General features: G+C 32.7%; 1 protein-coding gene across 18 annotated transcripts in view; it reads left to right on the plus strand.

Moving 5' to 3' along the window:
- MYCBP2 (MYC binding protein 2) overlaps positions 1-20,057 on the plus strand; it is a 275,403-nt gene that overhangs the window by 183,854 nt on the left and 71,492 nt on the right. For 5 of the 18 annotated variants that reach the window (XM_037727973.1, XM_017498811.2, XM_037727978.1 and 2 more), the window contains 7 exons: positions 133-249; positions 946-1,086; positions 10,365-10,439; positions 13,044-13,268; positions 14,122-14,254; positions 15,410-15,532; positions 18,382-18,561. In XM_037727973.1, coding sequence (XP_037583901.1) covers positions 133-249; positions 946-1,086; positions 10,365-10,439; positions 13,044-13,268; positions 14,122-14,254; positions 15,410-15,532; positions 18,382-18,561 — 994 coding nt within the window. The remainder of the gene's footprint in view (positions 1-132; positions 250-945; positions 1,087-10,364; positions 10,440-13,043; positions 13,269-14,121; positions 14,255-15,409; positions 15,533-18,381; positions 18,562-20,057) is intronic. The other 13 variants (XM_017498830.2, XM_037727975.1, XM_017498814.1 and 10 more) reach the window with 10 other exon arrangements.

A 20,057-nucleotide genomic window follows, 5' to 3' on the forward strand; every position in this document is an offset into this window, starting at 1 on the left:
CTACTACAAATAATTCTGGAACCTTGTTAAGAATTGTGATACTTTGAAATCTGCTTAATTTTACTTCTTGCTACTTAAAAGATCCCTGTTCCATGTTTTTCCTATCTCACTGTTTATCTTTGCCTTTCTCAGGTCCGAAAATTTGTGGCCAAGGACAGTGCAGGGCTTCGCATCCGTAGCCACCCTTCCCTTCAGAGTGAGCAGATAGGCATAGTGAAAGTCAATGGAACTATCACTTTTATTGATGAGGTAATTGATAAAGGAACTCTTAGTGTAAATTTTGGACAGAAAGTTTTTGCATTATTTGCATAATAATATTACTGAGTTTTTTTGTCAGAATGTATTTTAAGCAGTTTGGGAAATATTTTAAAACTATTTTATAGAGTGTGTTCATTGAATGTCAAACATTTCATTTATTTTATCAATAAAAAATAACTAAAATTGTATTTTGAACATGAAAAGAACAATGTTCAGCATAGTATTCAGAACCTATGCAAGTATTCACTGAAAATAGGTACAGTTTTTCACAACATTTAAAAATGTTGTTTGTTTTGAAATGTATTTCTTTCACTGCTTTAACTTTGGACAGTATATTTTTTGGTACTACAACTAAGTATCTTCTGATTGTTAAAATATAAATATAAGGGGTGGAAGACTCATATTCCTTTGGGAAACATCTGATTTTACTGTTTAAACTATGTAATGTGGTTTCCTTGTGCTTTTATTCCTAAGTGAAATTGTTTTTATAATCTTGCCACATGAATTATCATACTGTGTTGGCATTCTTTGCTGCTTTTTTTCCCTGGAGGGTCTCTCAGACTTACTTTCTATAAAAACTAAATGCTTAATCTCTATGTCCACCATTGTTTGCCTGCTGTGCAGACTTTCAGACCTCATAGGAGTTACAGGAAGGTCTGGCTTGTTTCTGTTGCTTTTTTTGTATAGATCCATAATGATGATGGTGTGTGGCTGAGGCTGAATGATGAGACAATAAAGAAGTATGTGCCTAACATGAATGGTTACACTGAAGCCTGGTGCCTGTCTTTTAATCAACATCTTGGCAAGAGTCTTCTGGTCCCTGTTGACGTAAGTAAAAGGTGGTTTGAAAAAGCATTGTAGATACTCGCTGTTTATTTTACAGGGCTTTCTTTAATTAAGGCTTTTCAGTTCTGAGGTAACCCACAACTAAGTAACTTTTACTTTATAATTTCTTGAATTCTTAAGGGCCTCTGTGTAGCGAAAGTGAAGTTTGGCACGGTTAAGGCCCTTAGTGCTGATTATGATCCATCCCAGGTAGGCAGGAAGTAGTACATTTAATTAATTACTTAATTAAAACTATTGAATTTCTTTCAAAGAGGCAGAAAATGAGAGTGGTTACATTTTTTTTTCTTTCTTATTTATACTACTGTTTGGAAGGAATTCCAAACTAAAGTTTATAAACTCAGAATTATACATTCAAAAACATGTATAAATGTATGTTATGTTCACATTTTGCAGTTAGTTCTGTGTGTTTTGTCTAATTTTGAATCTCGTCTTTCTCGGCTTATAATACTATTATTTAGGCTTGTCGTGCTATGTAGTATTCTAGTTGAAGTTAAATCCTAGTCTTCGAGAGAATTTGTTGAACCTGTTGGTTAAGTATATTAGTAGAATAGAGCCAGTGTTCACAAGATTGCTGCTTCATGAAGTATAATAATAACCCACGCTTCATTTTAGAAACTAACCAGAGAAGAGTGATTTTTCTCTTTTCATTACCATCAAATAAATGTGTGTGCTCTTTAGGACAGTGCTAATAAATAGCATGGGTAAAATTTTATTTAAAAACTTAGTATTTCTAAACAGTTGAATTTCTTAAAAATCAGTTTATAAAGTTGGCTTATTATATCAAACCATTCAGTATATTCCGTCTGACTTTCTGCTTGATTGTCCATAATAATGTTCTCCAAAGCAGTAGTTTATATAATACAAGACGATTCTTTGGCGAAGAACTTGTATTTATATGTGTTGATCTCATTCTTTTTTATATGCTTTTGCATATTTTTTATAATAGTGCAGTGGAGACTTTATAGAGAGAGAACAAGAAAGAGAGAAGAAAGATATGTGGTCAAGAAAATTTAAAGTGTTGACTTGCTGCTTTAAGGGAGGCTAAATTGAACAATGATACAGCTATAATTAAAATATTAAATTTTAAATTAAAAAAATTAGATCTTATTAAAATTTTCTTAGATTTATACCAGCAGATAAAAATGAGACGGATTTTGACCCTCTACAAAAGTGTGTTTTAAAGAGGTAATTATAACAACCATTTTTGTGTGGTTTTTTTTCTAATGTAGACTTTTTTGTTAGGCATGGGGGAGTTGGTTTTTGTTTTTTATAGAGATGGGAGGGCCTGGCGAGGTGGCTCACGCCTATAATCCCAGCACTTTGGGAGGCCAAGGCTATTGGATCACCTGAAGTTAGGAGACCAGCCTGGCCAACATGGTGAAACTCCATCTCTACTAAAAAATACAAAAAATTAGCCAGCTGTGGTGGTGGGTGCCTGTAATCCCAGCTACTCGGGAGGCTGAAGCAGGAGAATTGCTGGAAGCTGTGGGGTGGAGGTTGCAGTGAGCCAAGATCGCACTACTGCACTTCAGTCTGGGAGACAGAGTAAGACTCTGTGTCACAAAAAAAAAAAAAAAATAGAGAGATGGGGGTCTCACTATGTTGCCTAGACTGGTCTTAAACTCCTGAGTTCAAGGAGTCCTCTTGCCTCGGCCTCACAAAGTCCTGAGATTATAGGCATGAGTTACCACACCTGGCCATTGTATGTTTTATTTAAGAAAGCCTCTTAAATCCCTAATAAAACATTATACCAGATTATATTATCTTTTCTGCCTCCCCCAGTCCAAGTTTTCTCCCTAATTTCTTTATTGCCCATTTGAGGAGCTGCTTTTGGGAAAGGAAGATATTCACACAGATAAAGCAAGTGAATAAACAAAGGTAGAAAGGAAGAGCAAGAAACACCATCTGTCGGAAGTTCTGAATCCCACAATTTTATCTTAAAGCATTGTGTTCTGTTATTTGATGGTTTTGAACCCCATCCAAGAGACAGTCTGTAGTAGACCATCTCCTTAAGGTCAGGGAAATAAGGAAGTAACAAAGGTTGGAGGAGTGGTAAGGAGTGGAGCAAGGCATACAGATACTTGTGGGTGATTTTCACTGGAATGAGTGCGGACATTATTAATGTAAACAGCTCAAGAGTGTCTGGTATTGTTAGGAAGCTAGGGTTTTTCTGGTTTCTTCATTTTAAGGATGGTAGTGACTTAAGAGTTTTATAAGTTAAAAGAAAGATACTAGTAGAAAAGGGAGAAATTAAAGATGTAGATGACAATGCTGAAGACTGAAAAATGGAGGAAATGCAATTAAGGGCACCTTGGAGAACTTGCAGCTATAAAAGAGAGGGGGATATGCATGGCAGTAGTTATGTTTTGGGGGAGAGAGGGACAAAGGGAACAGGTTGAGGGAGATCACAAGTTTCCTTAAAAGGAAAACCATCAGTTTGGAATGAAAAGAATGAGTTAAGTTAGAGGGTTGAGAAATGCAAGGAATACTTGGAATATTCTTTGAGAGGAATAAGAGCAAGATCTGACCAAAAATAACTAAAGGATTACTGGGCCACTAAAGACTCAATGAGACCACTGTATAGACCCAACTGGAATCCCCCTCTTAGTTTCTGATTGCTGCAAGTGTCCAGAATTAAAAGAGCCAAGAAAGCAAATTATAGCACTAGTTAGAATATGCTGACCTGCTGTGACAGAAAGAGCAATTAAAATGATCATAACTCTGGGAATGTGGACTTAGGCCTAAGTTAGAAATGTGAAAGGACAAATGGAAGGTCCAAGGGACTTAGAAGATTTAATAAAATCCTAGAACAATATAGTGAATGCACTGTAGCGAAAGAGCTGGAAAAATGCAGGCAATAAAGTAGAATGTTTGTATTTGATATTATAGGTCAGGCACATTAACTAATGAGACACTCTGTTACATTGCCGTGGGAGGGTGGCTGAAGTGCAGTTGCAGTGCACGTGGAAGTCACTGGAAGTGCCTAAGTCTAGGAACTAAGAACCTAGGCAGGTGGAATATCATCTACGTGGACTTGAAGACTCACAAAGTTAAAGATAAAAACAAGCTTGTTTACCATTGGAGGAAGGGGTCCATAAGACATAATTTAAAGTCATGGAGGGGAATGGGAATAGTTTGATGTTGGATCAGGAAGAAACAGAGCAATTTTATTATAAAAATGAAAGAACAAGTAGATGACATAAGGGCTTATGTTTTGGGTGGTGATCAAAGATGACAGAGGGGATACAGTATGGCAGAATTAACTTGGGTAGGGCTCTAAACAGATCTGATATAAAGTTACTTCAGTACAGGTATTAAATGAGGACTCACACAGAGTCAGAGGCCTGACATAGGCAGGGACAGGCATGATTTTTCAAGGTTTTATCTGTAGAGACTAGAGCAGACCCCTTACACAGTTAGTACCTGTTCTATGAGTAACTTACTGTGCAGGGCTAAACGTGATAGGGTATAGAGGGAATAATTATTCCCTCTCATCCCCTCAGGGAAAGAACACAATTAAATAATTGCATCTTGCTACCTCTTCCTTTGTATCTCTCATACATTGACTGCTGGAAAAAAAAAAAAAAAAAAGCTATCCTTTCTCCCTTTAGTTCATTTAGAGTAAACGAACTTTAATCATGGCTGATAATTGTAAAACATGACTCAATAAAAAAGTGAAAGCTGGCAGATGTGAAATAAAATTAGAAGTAATAAAGCACCAATGCTTTTAACTTAAAAAGAAGTGAAAGTACCGAAAAGTTGCCTTTGGCACTCTTTACTTCTATCTCTTCAGCCTTTTCTAGTTAAAACAATTTTGTATTGACATCAGTGTGTGCACCTTATTTGGATCCTGACTCAAACTATAGTGGGGAATGGGGGCAGAGATTGGAAGTGTGAACACTGAATATGGATGAATTATTTTTATAAAATAAGATTACTATAATTACCCATTTTAGATAATCCTTAAAGTGATCTTGTTATGCTGTCTTGTTTATTTACTCATATTTTAGAATTCTTGTGTTCATCATAAATATGGACTTTAGCTCAATTTTGGCCTATTAGTCATTCTATTTAAACACCATATTTGACTAAAAATTATTGCTATCCTAATTTAGTTCAAATGTGACTTTAACTGTATTAGCACTTTAGTAATGCTCTAATTTAGAGACAAAATAGCATTAGACATTCGTAGTATGACCATATTGTTTCCAAAATAATTTTAAGTCCATGGGAAAGACAGAGCTAAATAGATGAAGAGTTCAGATCCTTTGTGAGGCATTCATTACCAATTATGTACAGCTTTTTGCCCTTTTTAGAACACACTTTTCCTTTCTGTTTTGTTTTGGTGTGGTTTATTTTTTGGTGGTGGTGGTGGTGTTTAAATAGCACCTTGCCCTGTCGCCTAAGCTGGAGTTCAGTGGCGTGATCTTGGCTCATTGCAACTTCTGTCTCCTGAGTTTAAGCTATTCTTATGTCTCAGCCTCCCGAGTAGCTGGTATTACAGGCATACACCACCATGCCCAACTAATTTTTGTATTTTTAGTAGAGACAGGAGGGGTTACACTTACACGGTAAGTGTAAGCCAGGCTGCTCCTGAACTCCTGGCCTCAAGTGATCCTCCCCCCTCAGCCTCCCACAGTGCTGGGATTACAGACTGAGATTAAAGACTATGAGTCACTGCACCCAGCCTAAAACATGCTTTTTAGTTTCACATTTTAAGAGTCTTTGTTTTGTTATCTAATTTATCTAGAATGCTTTCACGTCCATTTTTTCTAATATTTAGTTATCCAGACTCAAAAATGTGTTCATGATCTTCTCTTTATTTCCCAGTATTGCCATAGTCATTAATTCATTAATTGCTCATTCAGTAAATATTTCCATTCTTACTAATAGAACTCTTATTTGGTTCTTGTTAGTATTAAATACTAAGCTGGAAAGTAGGTGTTGGGTGCAGAGGCAGAGGGAAGGGATACAGAGTAAATAAGATGGGGTAAAGTTCTTATTCTTAGAGTATTAACCATGTAATGTGGTAGGCATACCATATTCAAGTAATTAGGTTGCATTGTATTAAGTTGTGGAATGGCTTCATTTAAGTGACAGAATTTCTAGACAGAGAATCAAATGTTCAGAGTTACGGTAGCATGCTATGTATATGAACTGATGAATAGTTGATACAGGCAGAGATTTGAGGGTAGAAAACAGATATGTACTGGGGAGATGAGGTTTCCCGCGTTCCTCTCAGGCAGCACTTAATCTGTAGAAGTAGAAAAGGCTTACTTCTTTCGTCAGCTACCCATAATGTTTGTTTTTCTTGCCTTCAGCCCATTTGTGTTTACATAGCTCTTATTTCTGTTTTTAAGCTACTTAAGGGTAAGGACTCATTCACTATCCCTTACTCACACTTGTTTCTTCCTAAGGGTTAAAAATTACTCTTCGCTCAGAGTAGGTTTTCAGAGTTTGTTAATGCTTTCCACATTTGCGGATGCTTAATTTAGTTCTTTGCATTTGGTATGCTCATTCTATGTAAACTGACTTCAAACATATATATACTACTTGCCTTAAATTATTTTATTTAGTCCTCATTGTGACCCTGTTATATTAAGCATATTATAATTCTCATTTTTCCAGTGAATAAAGATAGCTGCTCACCCAGGATCACAAGTAGAAAGTAGTGGAGCTGGTATTGGAACCCCAGTTGATACAATTCTACAGACCATGCTTTTATGTTGCGTTAATTAGTATACATTAATTAATTAGTATGCATTAATCTAGTGGAGAGATAAGGATAAATACAGTTATAAAAGGATGTAACAACTATAGCTATAAAAATCCTATTACTTTGGCTAGAACTGCCAAACTACAGAAAGATAAATACTTATAATCTTAATGGTTAAATGAGGATGAATACCATGATATGTATTGAAGATGACATGAGTCATTCTGAGATGACATACCTGGGGAATGGAGATGTTAATAGTTTGAAATTTACACATTCAGATGTTTGGGTATTTTGTCAAAAATGAGATCTTTTAACATTGTGAGGGGAGTTGAGTGGAAGAGAAAGTTTATATAAAGGAAAGTAAATGATAGACAAATGGAAGTATTCCAAAGTATCTTTATAGTTCCCATATAATCTGAATTCTTACGGAAGCAACTTGGGTCTCTGAGTATCTCCATACATTTATACAGATTACTTATTTTAGGCAGATGGGTGTTCACATATAGAAAGTATACTGATTTTCTAAAATTTGGGACCTGAAAGATTTGAAGTAGAATTGAAGAGAAAGTATCATTTGTTGACCTTGTATAGCATCACCTGGGTTAATTGATAAAATTGGCAAATGTTTCTTGCATTTTGTATCCAATTTCATTCTTTTGGGTTACTTAATAACACCTAGCCATCACAGCTTTAACATACCCCAGATTTGCTGATTTTGTTAATAGCTTTGTGTGTATGTGTACACATAACCAGTTTTTTAATCTTAGTTATATTAACTTAATATAACATTAGTAAATGTGCTGTTACTAGATGGTTAAGAACAGCTTTATTTTATTTTTTAGCTTAATGTTGAAGTTTTGTAAACAGAATGAGATTAAAACAGTTAAAATAATATTGTAATAATTAATTTATCTGTGCTATGCTTAGTTTTCCTGAGTTATTTTATCATTTTGCTCTAACAGTGGTAATTCTTAGTTTTGTGCTTATCTAACAGAGTGAAAGATTTTTTCTTTCCTTTGCATGAGCATTTGGCATGGTGGGTCTCATGTATCTTCACTGTGATAATTATTCACTTATTTGATCTCTTCTATGCCTTGAAAGATTATCAGCTTAGGGTTGCAATTTGGTGTTCATCAGTTTAGTAGGTTCCTAGTATGCTTTAATTTTCTAATTTTCTTGACAGAACTTTTCTGCCTTTAAAATAGTATTTGAGAATAAAATGTTATTGTATATGTATGTGTGTATATATACACATGCACACACAAGCTATGCTCATATTAACCTGTGAAATTATGCTAGATGAAAGCTAACATTTTTTAATAATGAGAAATTGGGACTTTGGAGAGATTTTATATCTTTAGACTAAAACATTTCTAAATTTCCAAAGAACACTGTGTGTGTGTGTGTGCGCGCGCGCATGCGCGCGCACGCGCACGTGCGTGTGATGAATTCTTCTTGTTGTCCAAGCTGGACTCCAACTTCTGGCCTCATGGAGTCCTACCTTCTGAGCTTCCCAAGTAGCTGGCACTACAGGTGTGCACTACCATGCCCAGCTAAGTTTTTCAATTATTTTGTAGAGATGAGGTCTCTCCATCTTACCCAGGCAGGTCTCAAACTCCTGGATTCAAGCAATTCTCCTGTCTCAGCCTTCTGAATAGCTGGGAGTATAGGCATGCACTACCGTGCTCAGTTATTCAACTATATTTTATTTTTAAACTCCAGATTTCTGTTTGACAAATTTCTGCTTCTTGATAAATACAATTAGTACATTGTATTTTGAAAATAATCTTATGGTAAACCAGTGTGAATTAAGAATTTCTACAACTGCAGAACAAAAGCAAAAGAGTTTCAAGTTTGTTTACATAGAAACATATGCAAAATTGATTTTATTGGCAATTTATTATCATAGTTAGCAGTTACATCATTTAAAAATATCATTGTACATGCTGTTGACTGAGAAAGCACCTGTGTTTGCACACTGACATAAAAGAGAGGTATAAGTTTTAATTATTATCAACCAGTCATCACATTGCTTCTTTATCACTAACTTTACCTATATTACTTTTAACAGTTGTCTTTCACGTTGCTGTGATACTAATTTATGCTAAAAAATGGAAAATGCTAAAAAAAAATGTGATATTGTTTTATGTCAAAAAGTCTGTCACACTATTCTCTGTAAGGAGAAAACTGTTGACCAAGTACTCTACAAATTCTTATATACATGGATGAACCAATACAGACATTTTTCCCCTAAAAAATAGCACTTCAAAATGCTTTGTAATATGTTTCCACTTTACCTAAAGCTAAAGGCCCTTATTCCCTATCCACTTTTAATTAGGGAGGAGTTGCTTTGGCTTACATTTATTTGTAGGCATATTATATACTTTTTTTTAGGGTTTTATATGTCTTATGAATTAGTATGTACATGGGTGTGTACATACATTCATTTATCCATATATATGGATATGAAACATAGAACTAGAGAATAGTAAATAAATTCTCATTATCTAAAATGACTTATAATTGATAGGGAATTTTGATGTTTCTTTTGTGTTGAAGTCTTAGGTGATCTTTTTAATTAACATTTTGAATGCCCTCTTTTTTGGTTCAGAATGACCTTTTATAATACTTACACAAGCAATACAATTGTGCAGTTACTGGAAAGGTTTTAATTTCAGAACAGATAAATATAGATTGATAGCATGAGATAAGTATGTGAAATGTATATCATTAAATTATCAGTAAAACATTTTGTGAAATGTTGATTTTTCTGGAATAATGTTTTTGTGAATTGATTGTTCCTCAGCAAAACATTTTTAGACTTCAGAGATTCTAAATGCACTGTGCATTTCCCAAACTTTGAGATGGAAAAAATTAGGCCTGTTTTTTGATAAATTTGATTAAATTTTTATCTTTTGATAAAAAATTGATTGTATGTATTATTTCTGGTTTTCTTATCAAATTTGTTAATATCATTCAGAAACATTTCCAAATGATTTTTTCCTACTTATAGAGAGAAGCAAAATTGAAAAAAATGACTTGGATTTTTTTGTTTTATTTTTTGATTTTTGTACTTCAAAACGTGTAATTTCACATAAATTACATGCCATTATTATTAATAATGATAGTTTCATTTTCTATACAGTCTATATCATTTGCATTTTTATTATAAAACAGCAGACTGGTTTGTGTCTCATAAAACAAATCTGGCTTGTATTAGTACAAATATATCCTCATTTAAAGAATTTTAAGGTTTCTTTCTTGCACTGAGTATCTTAAGCTTTATAACAACGTCTGGCTCTTAATTTTAGTAAATGGCATGACACACTATATCCATGGAGAGCTTCTGACAAAAACTTATCAGACAGAATTTCTTCAGTGTGTGGTTTACTCAGATGGCTTCAGTTTCTCTTGAGTAAAATAATATTTTCGTGTTGGTGCTAGAGTACAGAAAAATGTTGTTACTGTGAACATCTTCTGCAGATGATATCCTGTTCCCTTTCTTTGTTGATATTTTTCTTTCTTAAACTTTGTTGCTCAGAATATCTTTAATGCTAGCCAAGGAGTCAGGGATTTGGACCTATTTTCATGGACTTCCAAAGCTTTTTTACCTCAGGTGAGTTAACTGTAAGGAACAATCATATTTTATTCAGGTATTTCAGCATGTATAACAAATTTTCTGTCTTTCAAACCTTTGCTTAAGATTAATAAAACCTTTTTACCACAAGAGAGATCTATGTGAAGTGCTGCAATTAGGTTTTCTCCTCCGTCCTGCCGAAAAGAATGTATTACTAGTTTAAGTGATACTTCTACGGGACTTCAAATTTGCTATATTTAGTTTTATGACTAGCTTTTCCAATGATTATATCTAAAATTACTGTTTTCACAACTTACTAGGTGGCAGTATCCTAGCCTTATGGCTCTTTTATTTTTCTGTCAACTCTTTCACATTGCCTCTATGAATGTTCATCTGAGAATGTGATGGGAATTGAGGGAGAAAAAAGTAATATTGAAATTCACCAATTTAATATGTGGTACCTGGATTTTACATTTCTGTATTGAATAAAAAATGTTTGTTACTATTGCTTGAGAATGATAGGCACAATTCTATGACTTTATGTCTGTTTTTTATACTGTTCAGCACAAAAATTGGATACAGTTTGTTTTATACTTACAGTTTTATTACCTTTTCAATCAAATGTTAATTATTTAAAATTTTTAACAGGTTTTCATAATTGCCTTTCATTGACTAGTTTGCAATTATAATTAGTTTTGCCAAGACTTAACTGCCAGTGTTACCCTGAATGATCAAAGTTAGAATTTTTGTTGTAATTAAGTGCACAAGGAATATTATTAAACACCAATGCAATTGGAGGATTTTGCTAAATCTGTGGATATTTTTTATGTTGCCATGTAATTTTTAAGCATCAGTTGTGAGTAGGATTAAAACTTACCTCTTCCAGCTATGAAATGGCATGATGTATTTACTAAAATTGACCATTCACAAATTGACTTTTAAAATGTTTACAGAAAATCTTGTGAGTGTAATAGCAAGTACTATGTAGAGTTTAGCCCTGTCTTACTCTCAATTTTTATCTTGAGTGCTCTCTGTGTATTCATATAGGCGCACATATATATAAATTCTTATAAATATATATGATGGTATGTAAAATGTGTATTTTATGTTTATTTTCGGTTGCAAATCTAAGCTTTTTGAGTGTTTAAAATTCTCATTTCCATTAAATTGCCAATATGTAACAAAAGAATATTGGTAAATAAAATACAGAAAATGTAAATTAATTGTTCATAGTACATATTTGTGTAAGTAAAAACTGGTTATTCATCACCACAGTGAGATTCACAAAATATTATGTGAAAGTTAATGGTGACTTTAAAATTTTTCCCTGGCCAGTCATGTGTGGAATTAACAAAGTCACAGCTATACATACAGAATTCTTGAATCCACACATTTTTTAAACCTGAGGATTTTATTCTTAATATTTTACTGTGTTGCTGTTTATATGAACATGTATATGTATCTCTTCATATGAGGCTACTGGTAGGGATAGAACTATTTAATAAATTTTTGTCTTGTATACTGTTAGTTTTTACATTTTTATTCTATTTATAACATTATTAAATATCGCTTTTAACCTAATGTTTGCATGTCTGTCTCATTATGGTTATCTATTACTCTATTTAAATATAAAATAAATTATAGAGTTTATATTACTATATTTAAAAATGCAGTTTTAAATCTCTTTTAAAGGAATAATGATGGCAATACAAACACCCAGTGTGGACAGTTTACGTTTAGTAGGGAAAAAGAGAAAATATGGAAAGGTTATTATTTACCTTTATTATGTTGACATAGGAAACAATTTTATCACAGTATTGCAATTTAACCAGAAAATTTAGACTAGGTTCTTTCATTTTAGAAGTGACTGTTTTCAGTAATATAACTTTACAGTATGGTTATTTAAATACATTTTTAATCTCTCCTTTCTACTAAAAGTATAGTCTGTTTTTCTGTTACTAGCATCAACACATCACTGCATAGTAATGGCTTAACAAATTAGCAAGACATTTTTATTTGTACGATATTAGAAAGTAGAAGTTGTTCAAGTCTTGTAAGCATTATTTCATTCATAACTAGCAAATATCAAGATATAGCTATATTTTTAATACATGTTTTTCATCATTGTTACCTCTGCTTATGGATGAGTTTTCAGATTCTTCATACCTGTTTTCTCTATTTATAAATAATTATTTCAACATGGGAATAAATGAATATTTAGACTTTTTTTAACTGATAACAACATACAGTAATGCAGTAATAATGATTGAAAGTTATTCCCTTGTGGTTCACATAGCATAATATTGTTATTTCTCCTGTTAAATTTAAATATTACATTAAAGATGAAAGTGAAATCAAAGATGATTATACTTCTCAAATTGTTGTGGGCAGAAGCCAGAGGTTTGATTGGTTTCCTGTTATATTTTCTTGTCCTCAGCTTTGTTTTAAATATCGTTTATTGTTGAAAACCTGAGATTCTTTCATTAGTGGTATTGACTAATTCTTCAGTTATCTTTAGGTTATGTGAGGTTTTTTTTATGTTGACAGTATTGTTGACTTGGTATAAAAGTTATTAATAGGAAGGCTTTGAAAGTGATAATAGATTGTATTTTGTTTATTTTTTTTTCCTATTCAAATTTTCAGGAATCTAAAACTAATACTGATGACTTTTTCAAAGACATAAACTCCTGCTGCCCACAGGAAGCAACAATGCAAGAACAAGATATGCCATTTTTGCGAGGAGGGCCAGGCATGTACAAGGTAGTGAAGACGGGACCTTCAGGTCACAACATCAGAAGCTGCCCTAACCTTAGAGGTATCCCAATTGGAATGTTAGTTCTGGGAAACAAAGTCAAAGCAGTGGGAGAGGTATGGATTCTTGTAGCTTCATGACTTCTAAGATACTCATTTTTAATGTAATACCACCAAAGCATCTCTTCTAAAGGTTGCCATTTCTACTGCAGGTTTTTACATGTTAATGTATTTTATCTTTACTTGTATTGCAAATACTAACATAATTTTTCTGTGCTTCTGTCTAATAATTTGCGTAATTATCCTTGTAAAAGCAATATATTACCAAATGATTTGTATTGTTTATATAAATGTTTGGTATTTGCATATATTTTTTCATTTTTACAAATGTACTATACCATCATGGATTATCAGCACTTAAAATATTCTATGTGATTGGTTTGGAGATGTGATCATATACAAAAGGTTTCACTTCTTTGTTCCCATTCATAGGTCTCACTGAAGTCCTGAGCAAATAAAATTACTCTTTAGGCTACTGTGGCATTTGCCTCAGCTGATAAGCTTGAAGATGTAGTGTGTCATGCTGTTTCTCAGTAAGGGTCATTTTCAAGTTACACTATGGGTACTCTCAACCTAAATGATAGCACGTAGGCTGTGTTAGGACATTTTAGATGCAGAAAAAAGAAAATGAGCCATATGTTTTTCGGTAACACCTTTAATTATTTAGGGATTATCTTTTTGCTTTCAAAGTTATTATTTTAACCAAATTCATAAATAAGCAGTGTGTTACAGAACTTTTTATTGACTTCTGTCTTACCTCAGGCTGTGGCCTTAATTTCAGAAACTAATTTCATGGTAGAAATGTATTGGAATGATTACACTATTCAGACACGTAAGCTTTTTACTGGTTTTCAGATTGAGTGCCCTGAAAGAATCAAGCCAATCAATCGTGCTTTTTGTTATGTACCAGGTAACCAATTCTGAAGGGACATGGGTGCAACTGGATCAGAACAGCATGGTAGAGTTCTGTGAGAGTGATGAAGGAGAGGCATGGTCCTTAGCTAGAGACAGAGGCGGAAACCAGTACCTCCGACATGAAGATGGCAAGTTGGCTTACATTTGTGATTTATTCCAATTAAGCTTTGAAATACTGAAGTTTAATGCATATTGTATTGCTTTTGTTTTAAAGAGTTTTTTTTGTGTGTAAAAGCAAAACTATAGGTTAAAAAATCTTGCAACGGTTAAAATTGCTTTGTAAAATACATGAATACTTAATGCACATTAAAGAAGAAAATTTGAAACATAAAGGTTCATCTTTATAAAACAGCCTTTTTATTTCATTAATATGAATGTGTAAACCTCTTCCTTCCGTACCAATCTAGGACTGAACATTTTATCCTTTTATGATAAAATGAAAGTTCAGTATTCAAATTACCAATTGCAGTACTTCTCCCAGGCAACTTCATTTCATTGCATTTTGTCTTAGGGAAAGAGCATTGAGTAAATGCATAGAATCTTTAGGGTTTCCGGTTGTTAGATTTTCAACTTTAAATTTCATTTTACGTTTTTCAACATTGATCTCACTTAATAAGATATGTTCCTTTTTGTTCCCCTCTCTTTAATATCTTGGTGGGAAAACATTTGCCATTTTCTGCTTGAAATAAGAATTCTGATACCTTTATAGACTATGATTATGTAATATGGTTTATTATTGTCCTATTTAGGGAAAATATGTTTATGTAATAAATCAAAATAAGTTAAAAGTTAAGTTTTTCATAATTTTCACATTCATAATTTAGAACAGTTAACAAATGAAAATTCCTTTGGGAACTAGATACTTAAATAGCTTTTTTCTCTATTCTAGTACTAATACAAAATATTTTTTCTCATTTATAGGTTATCCATTTTTGTTTTGCAAAATACTGTTGTATAAATTTATTACAAATATAGAGTTCCTGGTCCAGAAATATTAGTATGCATTCAATAATGTATCCCACCACAATAAAAGTAAATTGGCTTCATAAAAGCATATCACATCTCTACATTTCATTGTGTATTTGCTAAATAAAAACAAAGATTTGTCAGGTGCTTTGTCAATGTTAAGATGGACCTGACTGGTACTTAGATTTATCACATCTAGACATGAGCTTATTTTAAAATCTAACCATCATAAAATCTTTTGCAATTTTCTTTCTTTGTTGTATGAATAGGGAATGGCCTATAAGAAACTAATGTTACAGCTGTGGCTTTTATTGTAGAACAAGTTCTTCTGGATCAAAATTCTCAAACTCCTCCTCCAAGCCCTTTCTCAGTGCAAGCTTTTAATAAAGGGGCAAGTTGCAGTGCCCAAGGATTTGATTATGGACTCGGAAATAACAAAGGTAGGTGTTTAAAAGTAAGTCTTTTACTTACCTAACTTCATTATGTTTGTTTCCTTCTCTTTTATGCACTTTTTATTTGTGTTCACCCAGAAATCTTTATTAAATTAAAATTTGTTCCTGGAAAGCTAATACTCAAAATGTTTACAGAGGTGTTCTCTTCATAGTATTTTTTTTTAACCAGTTTTGGCTTACATTTATGAGAGTGCTTGCTTATTTTATTCTGTTTAAAAAACATTCATTTTGAATTCCTATCCTAAAGATTCTATTTCACTAAATCTAGTAAAATGTTATTTTTATCATCCACTTATTAGGATGGTAATGTTAATGAGCAACAAAGAACTTTCTGAAATGATCCATTTAAAATCAGAATATTACTGTTACATAATATTAAGTAATGTTACACATGAGCTTTATAAAATTTATGTGGTTTTGAATTTCTAACCCAATAATCTTAGTTAATTTAAAATTATGTAAAATGATACATTTGGTTTTAGTATCTATATTAAAACCAGAAAGTTGTAAAAAGAAAAAAGCCGTAAGCCTATGAATATAAGATATATACAACTATTTTGACTTTATTAATGGAAGAGACCAGCATCATGAACTATCCAAACAATAGTTAATTTTGGAACAATTTATGCTGGAGGTTCATCAGAAATTGCTTTTTTATGTGAATTCACACACTCTTGTTCTTTCCTGTGTACCTGATCTAGACTCCTCCAAAATCAGCCATATTGTCCACAGGTAACATACAGCTGGGTCATGGGTAAGAGGGAGCAGATAGCCTATGTGGAAATAATTGTACTTTAAATTGTATTTAAATTAATCACGGGACTTGATTCCAAGGGACAAATACAGTGTCATTATTCTTGACTTACAGAAAAAGTGAACAAATAAAATAGTGAACAAAATACAGAATTACATCAATGTATAAGAAATATTCCGTTTAAAATAAAACTTCTTCCTGTTGAATAGCATCATTACTTTCTACAAAGTATTTTTATGAAGGAAACCTAGCCGCAAGATTTTTCTTTTTACTCCCTTGGTTTGGCCTATCCCATAGAATTGGGTATTACCTGCTCACTTACTTTGGGTATCTGATTTCCATTAATTTAAGCTACATCTTCATACTTACATAGTGTAAATGTTTGGTGGTGTTTTCTTTATGTCCCTTTCTCTTTACTGTTGTCAACTCTTAAAATCTCAGCATTTGCTTACCACTATTATATCTCTATATAGTAATGTTTTAAAGCCATGTTTAACACAAGTTGTATGCTTTCAGTCTTTGAAATGTCTGTCATTGTACTGATAGCTATCATAGTAAATCAGACTTTAAAATATAATTTACTAAAATATCATTAAAATAAATATGAATGTTTAAGAGACACAAGCATTGCCGAGAAAATTTGGTTTTATGTAGACATAATAAAGTATTACTTTTTCAACTTGTGATTTTGTGAATATCATTCAAAAATAGCATGCACCATGCTGGGCATAGTGGTGTCTGCCTATAGTCCCAGCTACTTGGGAGGCTGAGGCAGCAGGATCACTTGAGGCCAGGAGCCTAAGGATGTAGTCTGCTATAGTTGTTCCTGGTATAATCACACATTCCAGCCTGGGCAAGAGAACAGGATCCTGTTTCTTTTTAAAAAATGTTAATAATGACCATGCTTTTGTTAACAAGCTTTTCAAATATTTAGATTGAGCAGAGAAGTATTAAGAAACCTAAACTTCATGAAATGTGTCTGACTTTATTATCTGTAGCAGTTTAGCTCTTAATATTGTCCAAGATCAAAGAACTGCTTTTTATAGGTTTTTTTTCCTTAAAACAATATTTTAGAAAATCCTTCATGACTCTAAATTTTTTTCCTGTAATCTACAGCATTTATGTATTATTTTTTTAAAAGATGTATAACTCACGTACACAGTTCTTTCCATGTAAATCTTTCCCTTGTAGGTGCTTCAGTTGAAATTTTTGAATATGAAACTTTATTATATTTAGGAAATATGAGTAGAAAGATACTACTTTCCAGTTTCTGCATGGCCTAGTCTGGATGTAGTTCCCTCCCCCGACCTCCAGCGTCATTTAAACTATTTAATGTATATATTCTCACAAATAAGGAGTTATCATCCATCTAATTATTTTGTTATCTTAAAAAGTTTTTTTTGTAAAATCTTTTGGTACAAGGAAAAATGTTAGAATTCTTATTTTATATACTATTCAAATTAGGTAGCTCATAATCCTTTTCATCTTATAGGATTTATAGATTTTTTAATTATTCATCTAAGCAAAATATTTCATGCTTTCAAAGTAGAACTTCTTTGGCAGTAACAACCTAAAAAAGAAAGTATTAATGTGTAACTATAATTTAAACATATTGCTATGTTAATATACTTTGCCCCTTTAATTCTGCTTTTTAAAGAAAAACTGTTTATTTGCTTATTTTTTGCATGAAATATACTGCTGATGAGGCAGGGTGGTATTAGTCATTGTTGGGAGCTATGGAGAAGGCATCATTTACTTAGAACTTCATTTATATACAGACGATATTGAAGCAATTTATCATAGATTCTTCATAGAGCCTTTGTTCTCCCATAAATAATGAGAGATGTTATACATGAATTTAAATGGATTTGTTTTTGTAGGTGGGCTTTTATGTAAGATTCGATGGGGTGCTTCCATTTAAAAAAAAGGCATGCAAAATTTGGTCCCTAATTTGGAGATAATAGGCACCAATTTTCACTCATTTCTGAATTGGCATGGTCTTATTTAGTGTTTAACTCTATCTGAATGTGATAAAGCACCATTTACTTTGCCATTTTGGATGTTAATGAATAATGAGTTGTAGTTTTGACTGTTTTACCTACTGCAGGTGACCAACTGAGTGCCATATTGAATTCCATTCAATCACGACCCAATCTCCCAGCTCCTTCCATCTTTGATCAAGCTGCAAAACCTCCCTCTTCCCTAGTACACAGCCCATTTGTGTTCGGACAGCCCCTTTCCTTCCAGCAGCCTCAGCTTCAGAGTAAGTCTGTCAGCCTTACCTGCCTCATCAAGCATTTCTGAAGCTTTGTTCTGAGTTGTTTATCAATTACTAATTAGTTATCAACTCACCTGACTGTTTTTTTTTTTAATTAGGATGTTATCCCCTCCCACATTTTTGAAATATTTAAGCTATTCTGAGCTAAGACACTCTGCAGCTAAGACATTTGCTTTAGTCACAGATTTTTAAATTGAGTAGTTATTAAAATATGACTATTACACTTTCCATTTTAATTCCAGTATAAGCAATTACATACTACAAGAAGACATGTTAAGAAAGATATTTTTAATTTAAAGTTGATTTAAAGTTCATGTCCATGACTATGGTAAGCATCACTTAGAGGGACAACTTTCACTGGATTTTTGTTACTTCAAGATGTCCCAAAAGGATAAAGCCATTTCACTGTATCGCTGGGTAGAAGAGAGACGGTACTTGTTTGGACAGGTTTGTTAGCTTTTTCTACATGAATTTGATATCTATGAAATGTATGGCAATTTAGGTTTCCCAGTTTTCTCAAATTGTTGTCTCCTGTCTTTATTTTGTTGTTGTTGTTCCTAATATGTTAAATTGATCATTTGATTGCAGTTCTGCCTTTTAGGATTGCTCTAGTCCTTCATCCATGATAGTAATTCACATTGGTTTGGAAACTCCTTTCAAACCAAATTATATATAATTGGTGTTCTTTATTTCTTATAACCTCCTGAACCTTCCACATAAACTTTTCAAAGCTCTATCCAGTATGACAACAATGTACTCTCCTTGGTGTTCAGTTCTCATGTTGACTATACAATAAACACATTAATTGAATGAGCTAGTTTATGAAAGTCTCAGCTTGTATACCATTGTTCAGATTCAAATGCACAACCCCTTTGCTTTGGTAAAGTACATTCGCCCTTGGGTATAAGTTATTTTTCTGCAAAAATACTTTAATAAGTGTTTTTAGAGTCATGTAAAATAATAATAGCTGGTGTAGTTTTTGTTAAGAAGTAGGATAGTATGTAGCTAGCAAATGATATTATTCATTACTTTATCCACCTTAGGCAAAGGTTATACATGAGTGTAAACTTTTCTGGGTTTGCACTATCCGTTAGGAAAGTTTAATTAATGAAATTACTTAATTTGGAAATATAAGTACTATCAATTTCTAGCTTATCATCTTCATGTATAATATTCATTTGAATATCTGTTAAGAGAATAATTTCAAAGAAACAAAATAGTGTTGTATGTGAGATAATTTTTTCCTTCCACAATAAATATTATTTCAGAAGAATGAAAGAAGTGAGAAGTTAGTTTATTAATTAATTTTGTGGTACATCAAACTTTTTACATTAGATGTACTACCTAGGTTTCAAGAAGTTTTAAAGGTAAGGACAAGGGAAAAAACATAAAGGAAAAACATAAGGATCAGTCAGGTAGAAAATTTATATTAGAAAATTTTAATTCATTCATATTCAAATTCAGTTTTAAAAGAAAAATTA

Source organism: Cebus imitator, unplaced genomic scaffold (assembly GCF_001604975.1).
Source record: "Cebus imitator isolate Cc_AM_T3 unplaced genomic scaffold, Cebus_imitator-1.0 Scaffold252, whole genome shotgun sequence".
Classification (NCBI taxonomy): domain Eukaryota; kingdom Metazoa; phylum Chordata; class Mammalia; order Primates; family Cebidae; genus Cebus; species Cebus imitator.